Source organism: Ruditapes philippinarum, unplaced genomic scaffold (assembly GCF_026571515.1).
Source record: "Ruditapes philippinarum isolate M1 unplaced genomic scaffold, ASM2657151v2 ctg997_1_1_1_1, whole genome shotgun sequence".
Lineage (NCBI taxonomy): Eukaryota > Metazoa > Mollusca > Bivalvia > Venerida > Veneridae > Ruditapes > Ruditapes philippinarum.
This window is the reverse complement of record NW_026857772.1, coordinates 164,750-188,501: the sequence shown is the minus strand read 5'-3', so window position 1 is coordinate 188,501 and position 23,752 is coordinate 164,750. Positions and strand designations below refer to the sequence as shown.

The window sequence follows — 23,752 nt, the reverse complement described above, 5'->3', positions numbered from 1 at the left end:
GAACATTCCTGTGAAGTTTGGATGAAATTGGCTCAGCGGTTTATGAGGAGATGTCATTTAAAGAAAAAGTTTACGGACGACGGACGGACAGACGGACGGATGGACGCCGGACGAAAAGCGATCACAAAAGCTCACCCTGTCACTTTGTGACAGGTGAGCTAAAAACAAAAAACAAAAAAAAAATTAACAAAAAACAAACAAACTTTTCTTCCTTAACATTTTCTTTTAATCTGACTCCACAAACGTTGACAAGTATTATTGCACCAGTCCATTAATAATTCTAGATATTTATCAAATTCATGCAATTCAAATATATCTCAGATTAAAAAAAATTGATTCAAATGCAAGAATTACAGTGTAAATTTATAACATTTGCACATATTGTAATCTATCTGGTAACACATTAAAATTATTTAGGAATAAAAGAATATGATTCATGGTATACATACACAAGTCTCAAATTTGCACCTTAGCATTGCTAAGAAAAGCACTGGTACATTAATAAATAAATATCAGACTTTTAAAATATATATTTCCCCTATCAACTTGGCATTTCTGGCTGAGAGAGTCTGACATTTGATCCATATATTCCCCCAATCAACTTGGATTGTGAAAGTTTGTTTAAACTATACATTTCCCTTATCAACTTGGCATTTTCAGTTGAGAAAAAACGTCTTTCAAACTATATATTCCCCGTATCAACTTGGCATTTCAAGCTGAGAGAGTCTGACTATAAACTCTAATAAATACATCTGTAATCTGATATCCTGTGGTTTGTTGGTGACATAGAAACCTTGAACTCCCGCCTTCTCTAGTGTAGATTGTTGATCCATCACTTTCTGGTCTAACTGCATAATAATCTTCTGATCTTTCTTTCGTATTTCCTCATCACATCTTTTCTTTGTTGTCTGAAGAAATATTGAGATTTTACCAATAGGAATTATGCCTAATACATGTATGTATAGATGTTTGAAATTAAATATTTTAATCTAGCAACATTCTATCTAACAAATTTAAGACTTAATGAAGTTAGTGTTGAAGTTAGTGTTGTCATGAGAATGCCTAGTTTGTTGGATTTTTGTTCGGTTTTACTTGTTAATCAAACCCCCCACGGTTATGGTCATATTTTACTGGTGGAGGAAAACCTCAAATGCCCCTCCAAGCTTTGCTGAAGGCATGTGCATACACCCCAAGTAGTATTGGCCTTCTGTAAGCTTTCTTGATAGCTTCCTCACATAAAGAAGTTACTTATGGAATACAAACCCAAAGCGCTAAAAGGTAAGTGATTTGAAGTCAACAACCTTAACAAATAAGCCACTGAGGAGAATAGGAAGGCCTAACATAAAACAAAACTTCATTGGAACATGCTAATAAATACTACTATTCAAAAAAATGTTAGCATTCCCCAAAAGAATTTAAAGAAAAAATCAAAAGTCTTAAAATCAATCATTACAGTTTTGATCATACAAAATTATTTACCATAAATTGACCTCATTTATGATAAGAGTTACAAGGGCACCTCCCAGTACTAAATACAAAGATTATACAAATATATTTCCACGTACAGGGTTTACAATGCTTTTTATCCTAAAAATAAATGTGATCTGACATGGTGTCATCCAAAAAAAACTTTTCCCATTGGGCTGTTCTATAACTGGGCGTGCCTGTTATTAAGAAGGGATCATCTCCACACTGTTAATCTATGATTGTATATCAAACTATCAAATATAACTTAAATTGTTGAATATAATTGCCAATCTGACAATATAATGAAGGAAGGGAAGCTACTCAATCATAAACATGTGACTTTATTTTCAGATTTACTGATGTAAAGTGAACTTTTAGAAATAGTTTTTTGTTCCTTAAAGAAATATGAAACAACTTAGCTATGTGGTTGCCATTGTCATGCAAAAACTTTAATGTTTCAAAAAGATTTTAAAATCTTTATATAATAGGCTAAATTAAAGATTTTGAATGACCATGACAACGACACAGCGATCACAATAGCTCAACTTTTTCTTTAAAACATTACAAACTAAAAATTGAGCTACCAACAGTTGAGAGCCTGGTCAGACTGCATGGTTATGCTGGCTCACCTCACTCTATACTAGTGACAAATGCTAATCAATTTCAGTTCCAGTAGGTCAAAGGTTAATTCCTACACGACTCGCATTTTTCCCAATTAAATTAGAAGAACCAGAAGTGTGTGTTATTATGCAATAAAGTCACTGTTTGACATTTATATTTAGACATGTGACGTAATCATTATACACGCGACGTAACCACTAAAAATGTGATGCAATGAAAATGAGTAGGGAAACAAATCAGGCACAATTTAGCTTATTATCAGGTACGGCAGCATTTATTTATTTATTTATGTTGTGTTAGATTCAAAATAATATGTCCAAATTGGTGATTTAATCGCTTGATAAAATCACTGTTTGTCGTTCGGATGCACATCATTATGTCAACAGTGACTTTATGAGGGTTTATTGAACATTTATGATAGAGCAGATTACCTCCATTTCTCTGTCTATCTGAGCCTTCACTAACGGTAGATTGTGAGGTTTACTCTGACAGTCCTGTAACAATGCTTTATGTTTCTTCTGAAGCTCATGTTTTTGTGCTGAAAAAAAAAACAACAAAAAAAAACACATAATATTTTCAATAAATAAAGCAAGAGTGTGAACTGATAACTTAGTGTTTAGAGAAGCTCCAATGAGGTAAAAAAACAACCCTAAAATCATATCATTTTAAATTCCTACATGAATTAATTGGTGCATTTTAAATAGAAATTTACCAAAGATAATAAATATACTTGGAATTGAATTTAAATTATTTTTGTGTGTATTTCTTATCCCGGTATGAGTTTTTGGGTTGTTTATTTTGCACAATTTATATGGTTATTCTGAAAAACAGAGTGAACTGAAATCTAACACACAAGTTATTGGACCAGAGCTTTGAGAAACTGGCCCCAGACCTACGCAAAATAGTATAAAAATCTCAACAAATTATCTTAAATTTCTAATCCCTTTAAATCAAGAACCCTCTGTCGAAACCGTTTAATGTGTTTGTCTCTCAACCAAGGGAACATAAGTAAAGGTCACTCGATCCAATCCTTAAGTAACACCAGTACTGGTGAGTATCAGGAAACAAATTTGATAATGTTTCATTAATAAGCTTCAAGCCTTCATCACAATCAAGCTGACATGAAGGTTTACCCTAAATTCTTTAAAATACATAATATCAGTAAGACAGATCTCAGTCCCATTCAAATACAGACTTCAATATTATTTCATCTGTTCATTGCATCTTATCCATAAGAATAATAAAATGTATTACCACGAAACCAAATTAATACAAATCTAGAACTAAGCAAAATTGAAAATATTCACAATATTAAGCTGTCAATATTAAAAATTTTCATCAACTGATGATAACCTTTTTAATTTTATCATGTAAACTGGGTTACTAAGTTTATAAAGACAAAAACTGGTTAATGAACATGCATTTCATTTATATCAAAGTTTTATCATATTGAGCATTGGAAATTCTGTAACTTTATGATGACATAAATTTATCAAAATAAAACATTATATATTTATCTCTTTCCAAGATTCTACATTTATAACCATAACTAAAGCTATATTTATTATTATTATTAATTTTAGGCTGGAACCAGAAGAGATTAGCTTTAGCAATCAGCATAGAGCAAGGACAGCCTACATATCTGTGCAGTCTGATCAGGCTCTAAACTGTTGGCTGACCAACTTGAAATTTTGATCTTAAATATCCTCAAAATTGCAAATGAATAGTTCCAAAAAATGTTGGAAAAGTCTACTTTTAAAGCAAAATGTTCTCTTATTTGTGATTTAGCTTAATTCAAGCTGACGCCAGAGTGGGTAGAATACCTCTGCTATCCTTTCATATTTTGAGCTAAACAAAAAGGTATTTAAGTCTTTAAATAAATATCTCCCTCATTAATATTAATACCTTTATGATCAGATATAAGTTTACTTCTCTGTTGAAACATTGCTTTCTCTTCCCATTCTTGAACTTCCTTCAAACCTAGAACAATCTGGAACACTGTGCCATCTATCAAAGCATTGGCTAGGCTAGACAAGAGGTCATAGGGCAACCGTTGCTGGTATTTTCTAAAAGACAATAATTATGTTTAGAAGTGAAAATCTGAAATGAAATGAATCTCTACATAAATCAAGCTTTTAACAATTAATTTCATAACCAAATGTAATTTATTTCAATCAGAAGTGTGTGTTTCAATTGCTCAAAAGATATTTGAATGTGGTTAAATTTGTTTCTGCTTTAAAACCAGTTTGGTAAAATATTTCTTTGTCTTTGCAAATTAAGGCAACATAATACTACATTTTCTGCTTTAGTTGAAGGTGAGACAGAAATTTTACTGATCATTTTACTTTGCTCTTTGAGCAGATTTTATCCAAAATAGCTTTAGTAAAGCCTTAAGTAATAAAGTATTTCATTCAAGCTTTAGCTTTAAATTTAACATTTGATGTTTGGTAAAGTAAGATGGTAAATACCCTTACATACCCTGGCAGTTCTCTCGCCATATTTTGAAGTTGTGAAAACAAGAAATAATGTCGCCGTTGTTGTAGTTCTCTACGCTCATACTCTTCTTTCATTGATGACCCACCACCTATCTCTGTTGGTATATATTCAGCTGTCATCCTTCTGTCTACCTCTACCTTTCAAAAGTATTAATGTTTAAAGATATATTTTAATCAGGCTAGTCTTAAAAAATATCTTTGTTTCCCCCTCCAATGATTCCATGAAGGAAAACAAAGTGACTTTGATTTTATTGTAGGCCTCACATCTTGTCAATCAGTGTGAACAATACAGTTACATTATGACAGAAAGACTTAATTAGTATGCAATGTACTTGTAAACAATTTGAAATTTGTCTTACTTAACACTCAAATCATAATGAGATTGGTTATCAAACTTGCCTAGTGTGATTGCTTATCAGTTAAACTGTGTTGGCATTGCCAATTGGTTAACACGTCAGGCTAGTTATCTAAGGATTGCTGACCATGTGGGTTCAAACCAAGTCAAGAGCAAGCCATTGTTTCCTTAAGCAAGAAACTTAACACTCATTGCTATAAAGTACTGGTTAGTTCAAGGAACAAATTCAAGAGTGTTTCAATAAGATAATAGCTTCCAACACAGTCAAACTAAAATAAATTTACATGTATACAGTATATAAACTAATCAGTTAAATATTTCATCAACATCTTTTAATCTTAAATTAACATAAACACAGAAATAACTGGGAAAAAGTCATTTTCTATATACCTGTGAAAAACTTTTTTGACAAAAATTATTCTGCCTAAAGACTAAAGTATCCATTACTGCATGAGCATTTTGTGAAAAATGGCTGTTTTCATTGAAAAGTGTCCCGTTACAAGTTCAAATTGCTATAAAACTATAAAAACTGCTTCAATACTAATCAAACTTGGCACAAATGTTGACAGGACCAATACATTTGTAACAACATGCTCAGTCTTATATTTCCTGTTACCACGGCAACAAGGGGACATCTCAAAATTGCCAGAAATCACTATCTTGTGTTAATTTTTTTCATCAAAATTGATTTCAAAGTGCTGCAAGTTCTCAATCAGTCAATGGATTGAGATAGTCAAAGGCTTTTCTGCATTGGTTACACACTACCTTATGATCGACCTGGGGTCATTTTTAGCCTCTCACAAGTCCAAAATTTTCTTTGAGATGAGGAGGGCTACTGCCCCCTTCAACCCCCGCCCCCCCAAATGGAAGGGGGCACAGCCCCCTTCTCAGGCTTCTGGCAACCCCCTGACAACGCTAGATTTTAAGTGCAAGATTTATACACAACCTTAAACAAAGCTTTGTTTCCAGTTTTGATTCTTCAAATGTAAAGAAACTGATTATGAGAACTTTTGTGGTCTAAGTTTATCTTGAAAAAGCACTCACAATTTAAAGTAGCAATACATGACAAGTAGCATCACATGCATGACTAGAAAATTGCAGCACGAATGGCCCCTGGATATTTTTTTTGATCCAGGTCTTATGTATATATTGGTACGTAAGCTGCGTGATTCATAATCTTCTGTTTCTATATCTTTTGCTAAAGTGGTTGTTTAACTAACAATATATTTATTAAACAGTAAATACCTGTCACTTTTGACGAATCACGCCATGAAATATATTAGGAATAATTCAACTTCCGGGTGTAAAAACGGTCTAGAAAATTCAGCAGTAAGTTTTTCTTCGTATGTATACAAAATAACTATTCAGTTTAGTAAAGTAATGACAATCAGAAGACTAAATGAAAGAAAATTATGAGCGACGAGAATCTATGTTACAAATGGTGGTTTCTGTAAAAGGGGCAATAACTTTGTTAAGAGCACAACCAATCGGAATATCCTCGGTTATTATCTACAATCCGGAGACTGACGGAAAGGGCCGAAAAGTTGCGATTGGTACTAAACGTACTTTTTAGAAACAGGCTATAGCAAAATGATTGTCACGTGGTTTTCTTACTGACCAATCAGAAAATGGGATTCAGATACAGATGCTGAGAAAAAATGGCTGCTCATGAGAATCAAAACATTATAGTTAGCGTTTTTTCATCACAATCATGATAAAAATAATGTAAATTAATAAAAATCAAACATGCCGAAGAGGAAGTCCCAGTCTAGTGATGATCTGGACAGCGATTTATCCGTACCACTGCCTATGCAGACATTTTTCTGGAGGCAAACGAGGTAAAACCGTATCTGAATTTAAAGAAAAATAAATGAATAATAATGTGTTGAGCCAGAAGTTGAACACAAATATTTTTTTAGGTATCTTTCATGATTGTTAAATAGAAGGAGTTGAATGATTTTAAGTTTTTATTTAAATGAAAACACAAGAAAACCTAACTATTGAAAGAATATTAGATCAACCTGGAACATACGATACGGGGACGGGAAACACAGAGATTATCGCTCCTTATGTTTTCGTTCAATCAGGAATCAGCGCCGCCATTTTACAATTTTAGTTCAAAGCGGAGGAAATGTTCGGTCAGAAAATCGATCGGTATGTTTACTTAATGGGGTTGAAGTCCCCAGAAAGTAAATGAAATAATTCTGTAAGTATCATGACATTGATCCGATGTATTTTTAACATGGTGTATAAAGTATCTAACGTGAAAAACTGTGTCTGTTGAAAGAATAAAAATTTCAATCGAACTGATGTTTTGTGTTGATCGCCGTAAAAGGGTAATTTTTGTCTGCAAAACTTCGTTTAAATAAGTAAATTACAAGAAAACTGACAGAATATTTTGATAGATCCTTTAAATATCTTTGGTTTAACGTTAAGATTATGGAATTGTAGTGAGATAAAATGAAATTTTACGGGTTCCAATTTTATGAACTGTGACAAAAATCCGAAAAATAAAATGGCGGAATGCAAACGTGATGTACATTTTTTGTCCCGTAAATGAACGTTATATGTTAATTAAATTTGTCCCATGTTAGTATTTTTTAGTAAAACATAAACATATCTATAGCAAGAAAATAAAATTGGATCAATTATCTTGTAGGATTTTTCATTACGCTGTGTCAAATTTCAACAATTTTTTGGTGAAATCTGAGACCAAACCATAAATTGACGAATTTGCAGTTAAGTCGTTTGATATTTAAAAAGTAGAAAAATAATGTTTTAGAAATAGGTAGGGTTTCTTTTAATTTTTGAAAACCATAATTTGTTATCTGAATGAAAAAAAAAACAACATCTTTATTAAAAATGATAGATTCCTTAGCTGTGTCATTGGATATCATGAATGATATCCTGCCATGGTGTCAATTGTTATTTGCACTTTTAAAGTCTTTTATTTCCTTATTTTTTGTATAATATTATTTCAATCTCAATTGCAGGTTTATCGAAGATTGAAAACTTTCCATCAGATGCTTTCTTCACAAATTTCTTTTTGCTTGAGAATACCAGTAATGATGAACAAGATCCTGAGTGTAAGGTCACAAAAGATACCATGAATTTGTCGATTCAGATTGAAGGATTAAAATATGTATTCGTGTCACAGAGAAAATGAAGTTGGACCTACTTGTGCATTCATATATCTGATGAAACATTTTTTCAAAGCCGCATGCCTCCAGATAACCCAAAATATTTCAAAGAAATTACACTTGGAAAAAAACATACTAAAACTTAAAGAAAAAGTAAACAGATCAAAGATTCAAGTGATAATTTATATCTTATGTGCAATTAATGACTGTATATTGCAGTATTTATCACCATATTTATACTGCGTTACTAACGCAGTAGGGGCCATTCATGCACATTTTGACTTCTTTTTGGTAATTTATGTAGATTATAAGTGCCGATTTCAATGTGTCAAGTATTTCTTTGTTCATTTCACAATATTTTTTGTATTTGTATTCCAATTATGTTTACATTTGTACAGCTAATATTCATAAGATGAAATAAATATTTAAAAAAAAATTGTAATGTGTAATATATTGATAAAGTGTTTTTTTATCAACTAGGTAGTCCTTCATGCTGCCTAGCCTTTTAATAAACGAGTAAAAGAATTTTAATAAGTCAGTGGTTCAGTATAAAAAATCACAGATATATTGTCCACTGGTCTGATGCATATATATACATACAGAAATGTCACATGACAAATGGGTCGAAGCTGGAACTCTAACAATGGGTATGCAGGTTGATGACCAGTATGACGTGGCCATTGCAAATATGAATCTTAGTTGTTATACTATTTACAATTGAAAAAGACCACAGTAAGAAACATTGCATAAAAAAAGTTTTTCTAACCATTAACATTCTTAACTCCATGTTTATTCCTTAAATGTCCTCTTATACCCGATACAGAATTGTATGACTTATCACACTGATCACATACATAAGTTTTTCTTTTATCCTCTTTAGATTTTACACTTATCTTATCCTCATCCTCAGAATTTTCATATTCACTAGCTGTAAATTCACCAAGAAAAAAAATCTAAATCAATATCCTCAAAGAGAACAAAATCCGATTTTCCATATGCCATATTGCAGTGTATCAGTATGTATAAATTTCATTTTTTTTTTTTAATGCGTTTATTTAAGGTCGCCGCCGGAAAGCCCATATGGGCGACCGTACACTCAAGTCGGGCCATCCTAGAGCGTCCCGCCGAGATTTTTTCGTCGATTTTGTCCAGCTTTATTGGTGGAGGAAGACCCCAGGTGCCCCTTCAGGCATTATTTCTGGCACGAGCGGGCACCTGGGTAGAACCACCGACCTTCCGTAAGCCAGCTGGATGGCTTCCTCACATGAAAGATTTCGACCCGAGTGAGGATCGAACCTACAGCGGTGAGGGACTTGTGATCTTAAGTCAGCGACCTTAACCACTCGGCCACGGAGGCCCCATATATTTCATATATGAACATTGCATCTTAAATATTATCTTTTTATGAAAAATTTGAGTTATAATTTATAATTAAAACTGTCATTCAATAGCATATTTTAAAAGGGCATTATTGTGTGAAGTAAGAAAACAATCTATTCAAAAATGAAGATTAAAGCTAAATAAGAACATAATTACAAATATATGTGAAAAATATGTTTAAACATCAAAGATTATCAAAGGCCATGTTGAAAACAAACATGAATAAAACAAAAGTCAGACATTTTATTAGACCAAAAATTATTACATGTTATAAACATGTTTATAGCAGCTGTACACTTTAATTACATAAATAATAAGTCCCAATACAAAATAATTTCTATGTTTATTGACACATTTGACATAATTATATTCTATAATTAATATAAACCATGTAATTAAAGCTATAATTGAAATTTAATGATTAAGTTATTTCTGAACGTATTTTAATTACAAAACGTAAATTTTCTATCATAATTAAATATGGTAAATTACTTTTCTGTATCTGTTTCATATTAATTAATATTAATATTTTTAAAATTGATCCAATGAAAAAAGTATTTAAGAAACCAACAATCTTTTTTTCCTACTATTTTGATTGCCCACCTCCCAAAATCACCGGAAAATTTATGCACGAAATATATCCGATCAACCGGCATGTACCGTGATTACGGCGTTTAAACACGGCGCTTATCGATCGATCGATTCCAATTGGACACCAACATTGGCACTGATAAGAAAGCGCGAGTGACATATCCCGTTATAGTACATCCCAGGATCAACTTAATAATTCAATTGTAGGCTAGATCTACCTATAAAAGAAACTTGAAGCACAGGGGTTTTGGATGGTATATACTGCTTAATGGTGACCTTAAAATGAGATTTTAGTCATAACCTTATAATATGTATATAAATATAGACAAGGCATTACTCGGTAAATACAAAATTTTCGATCACCCACAAATTCATGCGAGATTTTCCACTATTAAATAAAAAATTTCCACACACTATACTGTGTTGCATAGCCCACTTTAAGAAATTTATTCAAAATCCTTCACTTCTGTCACAAAATTGCTTAGTCGTACGAGATGTCGCAACACCAAATTCTACGGGTAAAATATCATTTTTAAAAGGGGGAGGATAGGCTAAAATAAATGCATGCCAACAATAACACAACATAGTTTCTATAACCTACCTGCACAAATAGTCGTGAAGCGCTCTACATGTACATTCGTCTGTTTCAAACAAATTCTGGTCACGGTGTACCAAGACCTTTCATCGGCTCTCGTTATAGACAACCGAACCAATGAAAGGTCTCGATAAACCGTGATCAGAGTTTCCCAAATATCTTCGCCGAAGCAGATTTCTGCACTGATTTGAAGAATTCGTTCAAAACAGACAAATGTAGAGCACTTCACGACTATTTGCGCAGGTAGGTAATAAAAACTATGTTCTGTTATTGTTTGTATGCATTTATTTGTACCTCCCCTTTTTAAAATTGATATTTTACCTGTAGAATTTGGTGTTGCAACATCTCGTACGACTAAGCAATTTTGTGACAGAAGTGAATGGTTTTGAATAAATTTCTTAAAGTGGGCTAAGGGAATCAGAATAGAGTTAGTGTTTATCAATTGTGGATTGAATAAGCTATGCAACGCAGTACAGTTAGTAAAATTTTTTATTTAATTAGTGAAAAATCTCGCATGAGTTTGTGGGTAATCGAAAATTCTCTATTTACCGAGTAATGCCCCTTGTATATATTTATATACATATTATAAGGTTATGACTAAAATCTCATTTTAAGGTCACCATCAAGCAGTATATACCATCCAAACACTGTGTGGGCCCCCTGTGACTTGAAGCAGAATTATCCTGAAACATCTTGATAAATTCGATCACATTGTTATTTCTGTGGCGCTGATGTTGTGCCAGACTAAATTGCATAAAGTCACATGTTGTCTTAACATCAACACCTGCAGAAATGCCAGATTTGATTAAATGTCAACGGCATATATTGAAATAGTTATGAAATTTTTTCCAAGCAAGTCCAATTTTTTAAAAAAGCATTGGTGTACAGAGTTTTACCATTAACCTCAGTCTAATTAACTCTTAGGTATATTTAGAATAACTATATTTATATGGTGTATGTAGAAAAGATATTTTGTAAGTTACACCAAGTGACAGATCTAGACAAGATTCCATATTTGGTAAATATTATATTTTATTTCATGCTTTCCAGTGTTTTATTGTAAAATATCAGATAATGATATTCTGATAAACCACTAGTGAAATTTATAAAATATAATTTTCACTGTATCCGAACTATATCTGAATGCGAATGAAAAGAAAATCATAACTAAATGGAATATCAGGCAGAAATAAATGCCTTCATACGTAAATTTTGTCTCTTTAGGAAAAGAAAGACGATGTCACCATACATCATGTTATAAATGTAACAAAATTAGAGAAATTTAACAGAACTATATTTCAAAATTGATGATGTGACGTCATGATGTGATGACGTCACAAAGGAGAATGCGTGACGTTACACGGCAAAATCAGTAAAAAAAATACTTAAAAAGCATGAAATAATAACAAAATTTATTTGTTTTGCATAATAAAATAATTATAAGATTGAAATATATTTCATTCGTGAACACCAGCTATTATATTTTCACTCGTGGCTACGCCACTCGTGAAAATATTGCATCTGGTGTTCACTCAGTGAAATAATATTTCAATCTTACATGCAAAACAAACAAATATCTTCTATATATGCGGACTGGGCAGGTAAAATGGCTGTCATTGTTGGATGCATTTATCATTTTGCACCCCAATTAGAGTACAAAGAAACTTGTGACACCTTCAACTATTCTTTGTGTACACATTAACAGTAGCTATACCAATGCATTGTACAACATATGAATATATTGTCACTTTAGTGCAGTAACTGGTTAACTCATTAATATTAGATTTAAAAGGACATAACCCATTACTGTACTAAGGTGACAATATGTAGTAATCACTATAACATTCAGTGAGTTCTTTTAAAATTTTGAAAAAACAAAACAAAAACTGTTGTAAATCGTTGAATAGTGGATTATAGCCTGTTGTGAAATTTTCTACAATTTATAGTAGCCCTGACTATCTTGAACAAATTCTTCAGTGGTGTTTACCTTACTGTTTAAATTTAGTTAAAAATATTCCTGGGAATGACCTGAGTGTGTCATATCATTTTTATTGTTTTTCTGAGAAAGATCAAGACTTGTTGAAATTGTACCAACCTTAAAATGAACAAATACTGATAGATACATTAATAGCTAAAAATAAATTTAAAGCATCATTTCCCCTTCCATCTATTATTAGCTAAAAACAGCTTAACTGATTGATTACTGGTTGCGCGGGATACTATTTTAGGCAACTTTGAATGTTTAAGATATGCATTTTTATTTAATTTTACCCATGAAATATGGTGCTATATCAGTCAAATATATTTCATATTAATTTTAAAAGTAAATATGAAAGTGGGCAGAGTCAAATCTCATATTAATTTTAAGGGACTTCTTTCGCCATTTTGTTTGAAAAATCTGACAAATACAAAACAACTTTTTGTTGAGTTCTGAATACTATCTAGAATGATAGAAAATGGTCTAACTAAGAAAATAAATCGGAACACCAATATCTTAAATTCAGTCATTAAAGCTGTAGAGACGTTTAAAGAGTTGTTTACTTGACGTCACAATGTAGCGCCAAATATCGCGTGCAATACAAGACACATCTATAAATAATATATTACTGCCTGCTGTACAATTGCAGTTGCGTAGCATGCTAGGGGTTTGTAACCATTTTTTCTTGATAATGAAATTAAATGAAAAGGTTATTTTTTCGTTTTTCGTTAAATATGGTACATGTATAATTATTTTCACTCAACATGATAAAATGCCAGAAATTTTCACTCGCCTTCCCGGCATGTGACAATATGCGGCATTTTATCATGTTTTATGAAAATATATTCCATATTTCACTCAAACAAAATATCCTCTTAATATAATTACATAATGATAAATTTTAGGTTTGATAAGTTGTTAGCTATTATATGATATTGTAATAAATAAATTAATTTGTATGAACTTTTTTTCAGTCCATTTATCCGTCCTAAGCTGGGAAAGCTTTGTGATGCATCATGCATTGTAAGTATTTTCATTTTCTCCAGAAGTGTATTTTTATGCCCCTGCCATAAAATGCCAGGGGCATATAGTGTTACCCTGTTTCATCATTCGGTCATCACAGTTTCCATTCATTATCTTGGCAACAGTTGCGAAAATGATCTAAAAATCTGTTAGAAGTATAACAGTGTAATGAAATGAAATTTGTTTGGTTAATCAACATACAGCTTTTATTATAAAGCTATAAGCCCGCTGTTGGCAACTGATTCCATGTAACCAGTGCAGGCCAGGATCAACTAGCACATGTGTGTTGTCTGATCATTATCTGTACTATAGGCTATTCAGTCAGTACTTGTATTGATTTTTTTTTCTAAAATAGATGAACGATTTTGTCCAGATTGAAAGATGGACAATTGCAATTTAAATTATAGATATTTATCACTGTAAGGGTTAAGATGGTCAGCCAAAGAATGAATTATTAAGATTTAAATAATTTATCATTCTATTTTTGTTTTATTACTGTTTTTGGCATGTAGAAAAGTTGTAGACATGTCTTTATCTTCGGCCTAATTTTCATTAAGACAGAGCATTAAACAACACAAACTGCATTAGACTTCTAAAAAAACCTCACTAGTACTGTGCAGTATGTTAACTTTATTCCAGTCATTTGAAAGAGTTGTTGTGCAGAACATTCTTCATGGACAATCCCTGAACTTATGTGAGGCTATACAGAGTGTGTCAAGATGGAAAGTTATACAGGTTAGTATAGGAATATTCAGATATATTGAATCATGTACTGTTTCCTCTTTGTCATATTATTTCAGTAATTTCCAAATCTGTAATTGAAGTATAGACTTTAAATATCATATTAAGTATGTCATTTTAAATGTTCTTAATGGAAACAGTGGTCTAGTGGTTAAAGTGTCTATCTCTCAACCCATGGATCCTGGGTTTGAGCTCTACCTGCATTGCAGCAGTGTTTTGGCATATGTAGAAACACATACGGCACAACCACTTATAAGTTTCAGAAAGCGGAATGAAGCTTAGAAAGATAATGTTTAAACACACAGGGCCTCCAGTAATTGAAGTTCGGGAGTCATTAAATTACTCCTTGATTTTGGCTTGTGACTTCCATTTTGAAATGTAATGCTTCTCCTTTTTCACCTATATAATGTGATTTCCAATGTAAGACATTTTTCAGTCTCTGACTTTCAAATTTTGGAATTGAGTGGAAGTCTTATACTAAATGTTTTTAAACTTCTTTGGGATTTGTGTGTTTGAAGTCATCATTTCTTTTTGGGCATAGTAGAGACAAGCATTAAAACTTTATTTTCTGTAACTGAAATTCTTTGTAACATTGTACAGTATAACATTCAACAAGAGTGTTAAAATAATAAAGCAAGTTGTTTAATTTTTCATTTATTTTAAGTATTATTCCTGTCATATATATATATATATATATATATATATATATATATAGCAGCAAAAATGGGATTGTTGTATAACCTAAAACAAAACTCTCATGATAAAGTTTATATTAAAAATGAAAATGCTTTATTTGAAAAAAAAATAACACCAAAAACAACAACAACTGAACAATCTGTGCCAGATATATATATACTTCTTTCAGATTGCCTTCCCTCATGTGATGCATGCATGTGCGGCGCTGCTGGAAAACCGTAAACAGATGCACCCTGGGGCCAAATTTTCCAACAGTGAGACCAAGTTACTATACACCCTACACTGGATAATCCTAGATGCTGCTTCTGAATGTGAAGACAACGCAACTATCTCCGATACCAAGCCCTTGATCCCAGCTGTGTTGTTACATCCATTGAAGACCATTCAGTTATTTGTGTATTTGTTTGCCCCATTGGTTAGCACCCTAGAAGACTCGGATTTTCAATCGCTGAAGTTAGAGAATGGATTAAGGCTATGGCAGCCACTATGGGATTACCATCAGCCTGATGTCCCATGCTTTTCTACTCCAGTCAAACCACAGAGAAATGTTTTAAAGGCACAGAGGAATTTATTGAAAGTGAACACAAATGCTGCAAATATTTACATAGGAAAAGGAACGTCGACGGAGAATTTGCGATTCGTATCCCCATTTGATACAGAAAGTGTACAGTCTACTGAAAGTGAAGTATCACCAACTAGACTGGCACCTCTTGCCAGAATGAGTGATAGTGACTTCTGTTTTATGTCACAGTCTGAATGCCAGTCTATATTTTCAGTGTGCGAGTTCTGTAGTAATGTGAAGACAAGCCGGGCCAATGAAGGTCCAAGTACATGCAGATGTGGCAGGAAGAACAGTTATGTTGATGTCGGGCCAGAGAACAGGCAGAGCATTTTAGAGAAGCTAGGATCTTTAGACAGGGATTTTCAGAAGAATAGACTGGCAAGTGCTGCAATGAGTGGTATTAAAGGTGTAACTGATGTCGACATTCTTAGTGCGAGCTATTTTGATGTCGCTGTTTTACAGTGTTTGTTTTGCCTTCAATGGTCGGTTGATGGTGTTCACTGGGCATTAAAGTACATTCATCAGCGTCTACTGGAAATATCAGATGAACTTTTGCATAGGGATATACAAGACCGGGAAAGAAGTCGATCATTGCCTTTTGCAGAACCAATATTACTTCGCTGTAACAGTATCCCCTCACAATCTTCCAGATCAAAAGAATCGTATGTCATGGGAATACCAAAGTCTGCTAGTAGTGCTTCACAGAAATTTGCCTCCATGTCCCCAGATTTATCAACCATACATTCTGACTCAGAACCAGCCTCTCCGGCTATAAAACCATTTTTAACAGAACTACGCAGGGAACCACCATTCAAGAAAGTGTGTATGGTGGAACTTAGACAATATCCGGACAGCTCAAAAGCTTATGTAACACGTAAATCATCCCCTTCAAGATCTGAAACCTCTCCAACCAGGATTGCTTTTAAGACCAAATTAGATCAGTACCCTCTCCCTAGGACACATAGAGAATATTCTAGTATGTACAACTGGAATACAAACAGGGGTAGAGCATCTGTAGATATTTCTGCTAAACAGTCTACCGGCAAGGACAAACCTGTGAAAACCAGTCAAAGTTGGGACACTGACTTGGTAGCTTCTAACAACAAATTTGCTGCTACACCTTCCCCGGATCAGGACTCCGAGGCCAGCAGTCAGCACAGTAGCAATGATTCATCCAGTTTGTCTCATGCAGGAGACACTGCTTTTGGGGGAACGACAAGTACAAGATTTGGGCCTGCAGGGAAACCAATTATAACTATAACTGCTGATACACCACAGAGAACAAAACCAACATGGCCGCAAGTGTTTGATTTCTCCAAACAAGACATTGCTGAAGTAGAGGGAGCCGAGGGTGGAGAGGAACAAGGGGCAGGACTTTCTCGAAGTATGACAGATTCTAACATTTGTTACCAGCAAGAGGAAGAAGTCCATGAAGTACCAGGCTCTGTTCACTATATTCAAAAAAATGGTCACCTGAACTATAAAGTTATTCTACAGGTGTGTATGAAAAAACATTTTTTTGGATACTTAATATTCTCAACACATTTAAATTTATTTTTAGAACATTTTGAAAATTATTGAGAATTTTCACGCAATTTTGACTGTATCTCACAAAGGCCAGTTTTGAGTTAGCAAGATATTGTTCCACAAAAGTATGAAACTAGCTGACATTGGCAAAAATTTGTTTGAAATGACTACCAGTAGTTAAGAATTTAAAGTTATTACAGTCGACTCTCGTTACCTCAAAGTCATTGGGACCGTCCAAAAAATATCCAGATAACGAAATGCCGTTATAAACATATTAGGGTTTGAATAAGGCAGAAACTGATTTTTACAAAAGACATGTGCATACTTTAAGTCAAATAAACTATGATATCCCCATGTCTTGTTTTCATAGGCCTAGTCGATATTTAACAAAGTAACATTAGCGGATGTTTACCAGCAGAAATACGGGTGTCTGTGATCAAAACACATAGTGAGGTTTACTCAGTAATACACCAATATAGTGAAAACATTGTTTTCAGGGTGGTTGATCCCAGGTTATTTATCGGGTCTTTCTCGAGATTGTTCAACCTCTGATTGATTTGGTGGTGATGTTGTGAAACAATATTGCAACGATAGCGTTTCTATACCACTATTTCATTTACATTTAAACTCATAATGAATTGATACAGTGGTCGAATATTTATAAAGAACGTAAAATTCACTCATTTTGGACATAAGTCAATCAACATTCTCAATAGATTAACTTTTATAAAAACAGCTAAACTTGTTACAAACATAATCATCATTATAAAACACGCTATTAAGCAATCATCGTCTAGTTTGTGTTTTTCACATGTCTGAAGGGAACAGACGAAAGAAAACTATTAGTCGAGACAAAACAAAGGATAATAGTGTGAAAATAACTGTTGGGGCTGAAATTTTACATCGAGATACTGAAAATATCGAAATAAAAATATCGAGATAAACAAATATTTCCAATATAGATAAAGAAGGAGGAAAATTGGGACTTTCAAAATTTCATCGAGATAACGAAATATCGAGAAAAGCGATGTCGAGATAACGATAGTTGACTGTATTTATAGTACATATGAAAATTTTCATTTTCTTTTAACTTTACTAAAGTAAACAGGCCTGTACATATATTGTTATCATTAAAAAAGCATTTTATCTTTCAGGCAATACATTTTGTCTCGAAAAACCAGAATGGAGAAAGAATCTGTGAAGTGTCCCTTAATTTATTGAGCTGTCTGTTTGACTTGGATATAATAGAAAGGAAACGTGACATGGACAAGCTCTCTGAAATGGAGAAGAAATCAGAAGATGAGCAATCAACGACTACTGACAGTGGGAAACCTGAGATAACAGCCTTTGATCTAGCCATGGACAGTGTTATCAGGTCAGTTTTGTCTTATATTGTTTAAACTTTTAACCTGGCTCCAATGTTATTTAGGAATTATCTATGTTCAAACTCAGATCTCTGGTATTTGATTGGTCAAAACCCAACAAAAAATGTGCACTGACCTATGAAAATCATGAGATCCAAGACTGATCTCAGAAAAAGTTAACTCAGATCCTAGGTATTTGATTGGTCAGAACTCAACAAAAAATGTACACTGACCAATGAAAATCATGAGATCAGAGACTGATATCAGAAAAAGTTTTATAACCCTGATGCTTGTTAAATTTGTGCAATGGATTTTCCCTGGTTTGAATTTCGAGCAGTCCATTTTAAAATTAATGGATTTCAAGATTAAAATACAAAAAATGAGCTACTAACAGTATAAAGCTTTATAATACATGCAGTCTGACCAGGCACCATACTAGTGGGAAAAGGCTAAAAAAAATAGAATATTAAGGGTTAAAGGTACCAGACTCGCTATAAATATATAGAAAACACATAATACACACTATTTTAAAAAGATACATTGGAGAGATTGTGTAAAAGACTGAAGAAAAACAATAACTTTATGATTTTTAAATTTTCTCATACATTATGAATACACATATTGATATCTCTAAAAAAATAAAGATAAGTTTCAAATTGTCCTGTTAAAATCTACTTACTAATTCAGTTCATATTAGATCGCATACATCTTTAACAATGATTATTTACACTTTTAAGAACAAACTTAAGATAAGACAATATAAATTGACATTAAATTTTAGTCTTACTGAAATCAATCAGCTTATAATGATTATTTATTTTTTTTTCTTTTTCATCATAAGTAATCATATTTTATAAATGTCTGAATTTACTGAATGTGCAGCAATACATCATATGACCATATTGTCTTGGATAACTTATAAAAAAAAGCACACTTCATCCACTCAGAACACTTGTAACTATTTCAGTATATATAAGTCACTTGGATGCCCTCACGGTTGTGGTGATGGATTAAGAGGTCGCCATGGAGATCTACTCCGACAGAAAGGTCACAACTGCTTACAGCGACTACAGAAGTTAAATCCTCCATTATTTAGTAGTTATATGAAGGAAACCGTGAAATCCAGGCCAATACAAGAGGTGGTGGATTTCTTCCATGCTTTCCTTGGATTTTGTGTTGATCCAGCATACCTTTTACAACCTCAACAAAGTAAGTTTTACATGTCTGATATGTTACCAGTCTTACCTGAATGATTACAAAAAGATCTGAAAGAATTTTTTAGATAAGTTCAAATCATATGTAATCAAAGAAGTTCAAATTATATGTAATCAAAGAAGTTCAAATTGTATGTAATTAAAGAAGTTCAAATTATATGTAATCAAAGAAGTTCAAATTGTATGTAATCAAAGAAGTTCAAATTATATGTAATCAAAGAAGTTCAAATTGTATGTAATCAAAGAAGTTCAAATTATATGTAATCAAAGAAGTTCAAATTGTATGTAATCAAAGAAGTTCAAATTATATGTAATCAAAGAAGTTCAAATTATATGTAATCAAAGAAGTTCAAATTATATGTAATCAAAGAAGATCAAATTGTATGTAATCAAAGTTCAAATTATATGTAATCAAAGAAGTTCAAATTGTATGTAATCAAAGAAGTTCAAATTGTATGTAATCAAAGAAGTTCAAATTGTATGTAATCAAAGAAGTTCAAATTATATGTAATCAAAGAAGTTCAAATTGTATGTAATCAAAGAAGTTCATATTATACTGTAACAGTGCATCAAATTGGTATTTCAAAAAGTTCTAAAAATTATAAGATAAGTTCAAATTATATGCAATAAAAAAGTTAAAATTTTGCTTTATACGTAGTCCAAAGTAAGACATCTGTTTGAAATTTTCCCTGTAGGATTTATATTTATAAACATTTGCTTTGGTTTTGTTGAGAACAAGTGAAGATATGTGGTGAAAATAATCATACTTAATAAAATAAAGGTTCATTTAAGGAAATCAGTAGTTAAGTATTGCCCAGGCAAATGACTTAGACATTTTTCTCAGGTCTCACAAGTTAAGTCATCAATGCAGTATGTCTTTTCAGGGAAATTACAAACTGATGTGACTAGTTTTGTCAAAATTTTCTTTTGATCATTTGCCTTAATTTTCTTCTACTTTTAAAAATGGCAAGTCTTGAATGTGTGCTTGATTGGGAAGTGTTAAAAGGACTTAATTCCATGTGACACTGTGCCATTATTGAAAATAACTTTTATTTGTTGGTATCAGTCTGATCAAGTATGATCAAGTGCATAAAACATAGCTATCTATAACAAATAAGACAGAAATTGTAAAATCTTGGCAGCATAATTATACATGTATGTAGACAGTAAATTGTAGAAACTTGAGACTCTCAAACATCAGCATCTTGTTATACCGGCAGTAAACCTTCAGAGAAAATCAATATCAAGAAAACCATTTCCAATATCTGTGACTTTATGTACAAGTTGTACAACTTCTCTAGATATTCAGGAATTACTGCTGTGACAGTGGTGTTTTACATGAAGTCAACAAAATTATAGGGTTAAATGTTCAATCAATGAATAAAGTTGAAAGTGTGGTGATTTTATTTAAGAGAATTATCTGGCCATATGTTACATCTAGTGTGAGCTGTTTACAGTGTTATCTCATAAAATATACCTTTAAAGCAGCATGCCTCATGTTAATTTTCATAAAAATTTTGAAAATGTATTTAAAAGTAAAATAATGTGAGGTGAACAAATAAAGTAATTTACACATTGCAATCGGCACTTACAGTCCATGAAAATTACAAAAAAAAAGGTCAACACATGTAAAAACAGCCCTTACTGCATTAGTAACAAAGTAGAAATATGTTGAAAGCAGTCTTTAACCACATATAACAGTCATGTAAAATATCACTTGGATCTTGAATGTTTTTACCTTTCTTAAAAATTTTTTAATGCATTTTTCACTATATTGATTTTCTTGAAATATTTTGGCTCATCTGGAGGCGTGCAGCTTTAACATTTATACAATTTGACTAGACCCTTTACTGTTGCCTGCCTTATTTAATATAAGTATCCATTAGTTTACCTTGGGATGGATGGTTCAAAATTCAAAGTAGGACATTTCACTTATGCAAATTCAGTGATAAAAGGTTTAGAACTTGCATTTAAGAAATACCAGTATTTACTTCCCTTTGGTTGCTTGCTAAAGTTAAAAATCAGTGTTGTAAAAAATGGCAAACTAACGTCAATCGAAAAAAATATAAAAACATAGATGTTAAAATGCCCTGTGTTTTAAGACATGAAAATGCTTTTTTAAGACAGATATACTTTATTTCCTTCAATGTACATGAAAAGCTGAGATATTATTACTTAAAGATGCTTTATAAAGACTTGTAGATGCTATTTTAAGACAATTATGGTGAAGCTATTTTAAGACATGAAGATGCTATTTTAAGGCATTAAGATGCTATTTTAAAACATGAAGAATTTATTTTAAGACAGTCATGGTGATGCTATTTTAAGACTTGAAGATACTTTTTTAAGACATAAAGATGCTATTTTAAGACATGAAGATGCTATGTTAAGACATGAAGATGCTATTTTAAGACATGAAGATGCTATTTTCAGCTTCAAAGAAAACTAGCACAGTATCTGGAACAGCTAGCCCCACTTCACAAGCTTCAGGTTACTGGAATTTCAAGCTTTTCTAAAATATTCAACCATTTTCAGTTTATTCTTGTTATAGCATGTAAACTGTATATTCATCATTTGTTACAGATTTGGTTTCATTTGTTACATAAATGTTACCTCTGTTATTAATTATTCTCAACCATAATACCAGAAAAAAATGTTTCCCTTGTTATCCCCCACCCCAATGTTACAGAAACCATTTATCACTAAAATTGCCCATCCCTGAAATCACAAGGACAGTTTTAAATTCCACAAAGCATCCTGGAAATTTTAGTGTACGTCAAAACATCAGATCAAATTTCATACAAATGAAATATTGCTATCCATTAGTCAAAATCTATAGATCCTGAATATTTCATTTTGAATTTGAAGTAACAGTAATTACAAGTACCGTTTCAGTAATGAACATTAGTTTCAACAAAAATGTTGAAAATATAAATCTGTACCTTCTTGTTTGGTTGATATCTGTTTTTTACTTATATCTTTCCTTTAAGATTGTGCTCACTTTATTTAAATGATATATGTGTAAGGATATAGTATAAAGTGCAAACGACTTTCCCAGCTATTGTTACCTTATGAAAGATATGTTGAAGGTCTCTCCTTTGTTTATGGGTTAAAAATTATTATGTCTTTTTTCCCCCAATCTTTCTTCAGCATGCAGCTAGTGATTTAATTCTGTCTCACTTCTTTTTTCTCCTATCACCCACAATGGTTTTATTTGTGTTAATTTTTACATTTATTGAAGGGAAACTGCTCATTAATTGGAGTTGTATAAAAAGTTATCATTGATGTTAACAAATATGAAATAGAGAAAAACAGAATCCCTAAAATATGTCAAAAATGACAAAATTGAAAATGTTGCTGGCTCGGTTTGATTGAGCCTAAAATTTAACCTAGAATTAAAGATAGGAGTGGCCCAGTGGACAACGTGTCTGGCTCTTAACCAAGGTGTATTAGGTTTGAGCCCTTCAGAGGTTACAAACATATTTCCTCATAGGTCATCTGTAATGGTTCCAGGAGACTACCCTTAAAGTTGTTCAAGGAAGCTTTTAGTTTTCACTATAAGCAAGCTATGATTGTTTCATGGCCACCTTTGTGATGCAGCAACGACTTTAAAATTTTTTAATAGTGGCAATGACCCTTGTGACTGGCTGCCCAACGCAGTACTGTCTGTAATTTGTTTGTTTCTGTTATATTAATTTCATTAGCATGGAATTAATTTATTCATTTGCAAAATAAGAATACAAAATAATGTAGCTATTAAGTATGAATGGCTGTTCTATGTTTACATGTTGAACTAATCAAGTGTTAGCTGTGTTGCACGATACAAAATAGCTCTCTGTTCTATAGAGTTCCATATTTATATTTCATATTTATGTGTTGTTCTTATTTGTAGGAAATTTCTAAACGGGTTATGGCTGGTGATAGTATTATAACTTACATTAGTTTCTTAAATTGTTTTAAATCAATTTTGGATTTTGTAAATTTATGATTAAATTTATGATTA

General features: G+C 32.3%; 2 protein-coding genes and 1 long non-coding RNA gene across 4 annotated transcripts in view; 2 read left to right on the top strand and 1 right to left on the bottom strand.

Annotated features, from left to right (window-relative positions):
• Nucleotides 1-229: 229 nt before the first annotated feature.
• Nucleotides 230-6,408, bottom strand: LOC132750983 (protein DGCR6-like). 2 transcript variants are annotated; one of them, XM_060741073.1, is made up of 5 exons: nt 6,184-6,408; nt 4,567-4,717; nt 3,994-4,154; nt 2,520-2,626; nt 230-908 (listed from the first exon to the last, which is right to left on the bottom strand). In XM_060741073.1, the coding sequence occupies exons 2-5, from the start codon at nt 4,701-4,703 to the stop codon at nt 699-701; spliced, it is 615 nt and encodes a 204-aa protein (XP_060597056.1). In that variant the 5' UTR covers nt 4,704-4,717; nt 6,184-6,408; the 3' UTR covers nt 230-698. The 2 variants fall into 2 exon arrangements, with proteins under 2 accessions (XP_060597056.1, XP_060597055.1); XM_060741072.1 differs by having other exon boundaries at nt 231-908; nt 4,567-4,721.
• Nucleotides 6,409-6,616: 208 nt separating this feature from the next.
• The window catches only part of LOC132750984 (protein unc-80-like), a 76,146-nt gene continuing 59,010 nt past the window's right edge, over nt 6,617-23,752 (top strand). The window contains 7 exon segments of the mRNA XM_060741074.1: nt 6,617-6,776; nt 13,597-13,645; nt 14,285-14,380; nt 15,252-17,141; nt 18,326-18,546; nt 19,503-19,744; nt 22,183-22,239. Of these exon segments, the coding sequence (XP_060597057.1) occupies nt 6,685-6,776; nt 13,597-13,645; nt 14,285-14,380; nt 15,252-17,141; nt 18,326-18,546; nt 19,503-19,744; nt 22,183-22,239 (2,647 nt within the window). The 5' untranslated portion in view covers nt 6,617-6,684.
• On the top strand, nt 6,952-8,394 carry LOC132750981 (uncharacterized). Its single transcript, XR_009628622.1, has 2 exons — nt 6,952-7,144; nt 7,932-8,394. It is a non-coding gene; the product is annotated as an uncharacterized LOC132750981 (long non-coding RNA).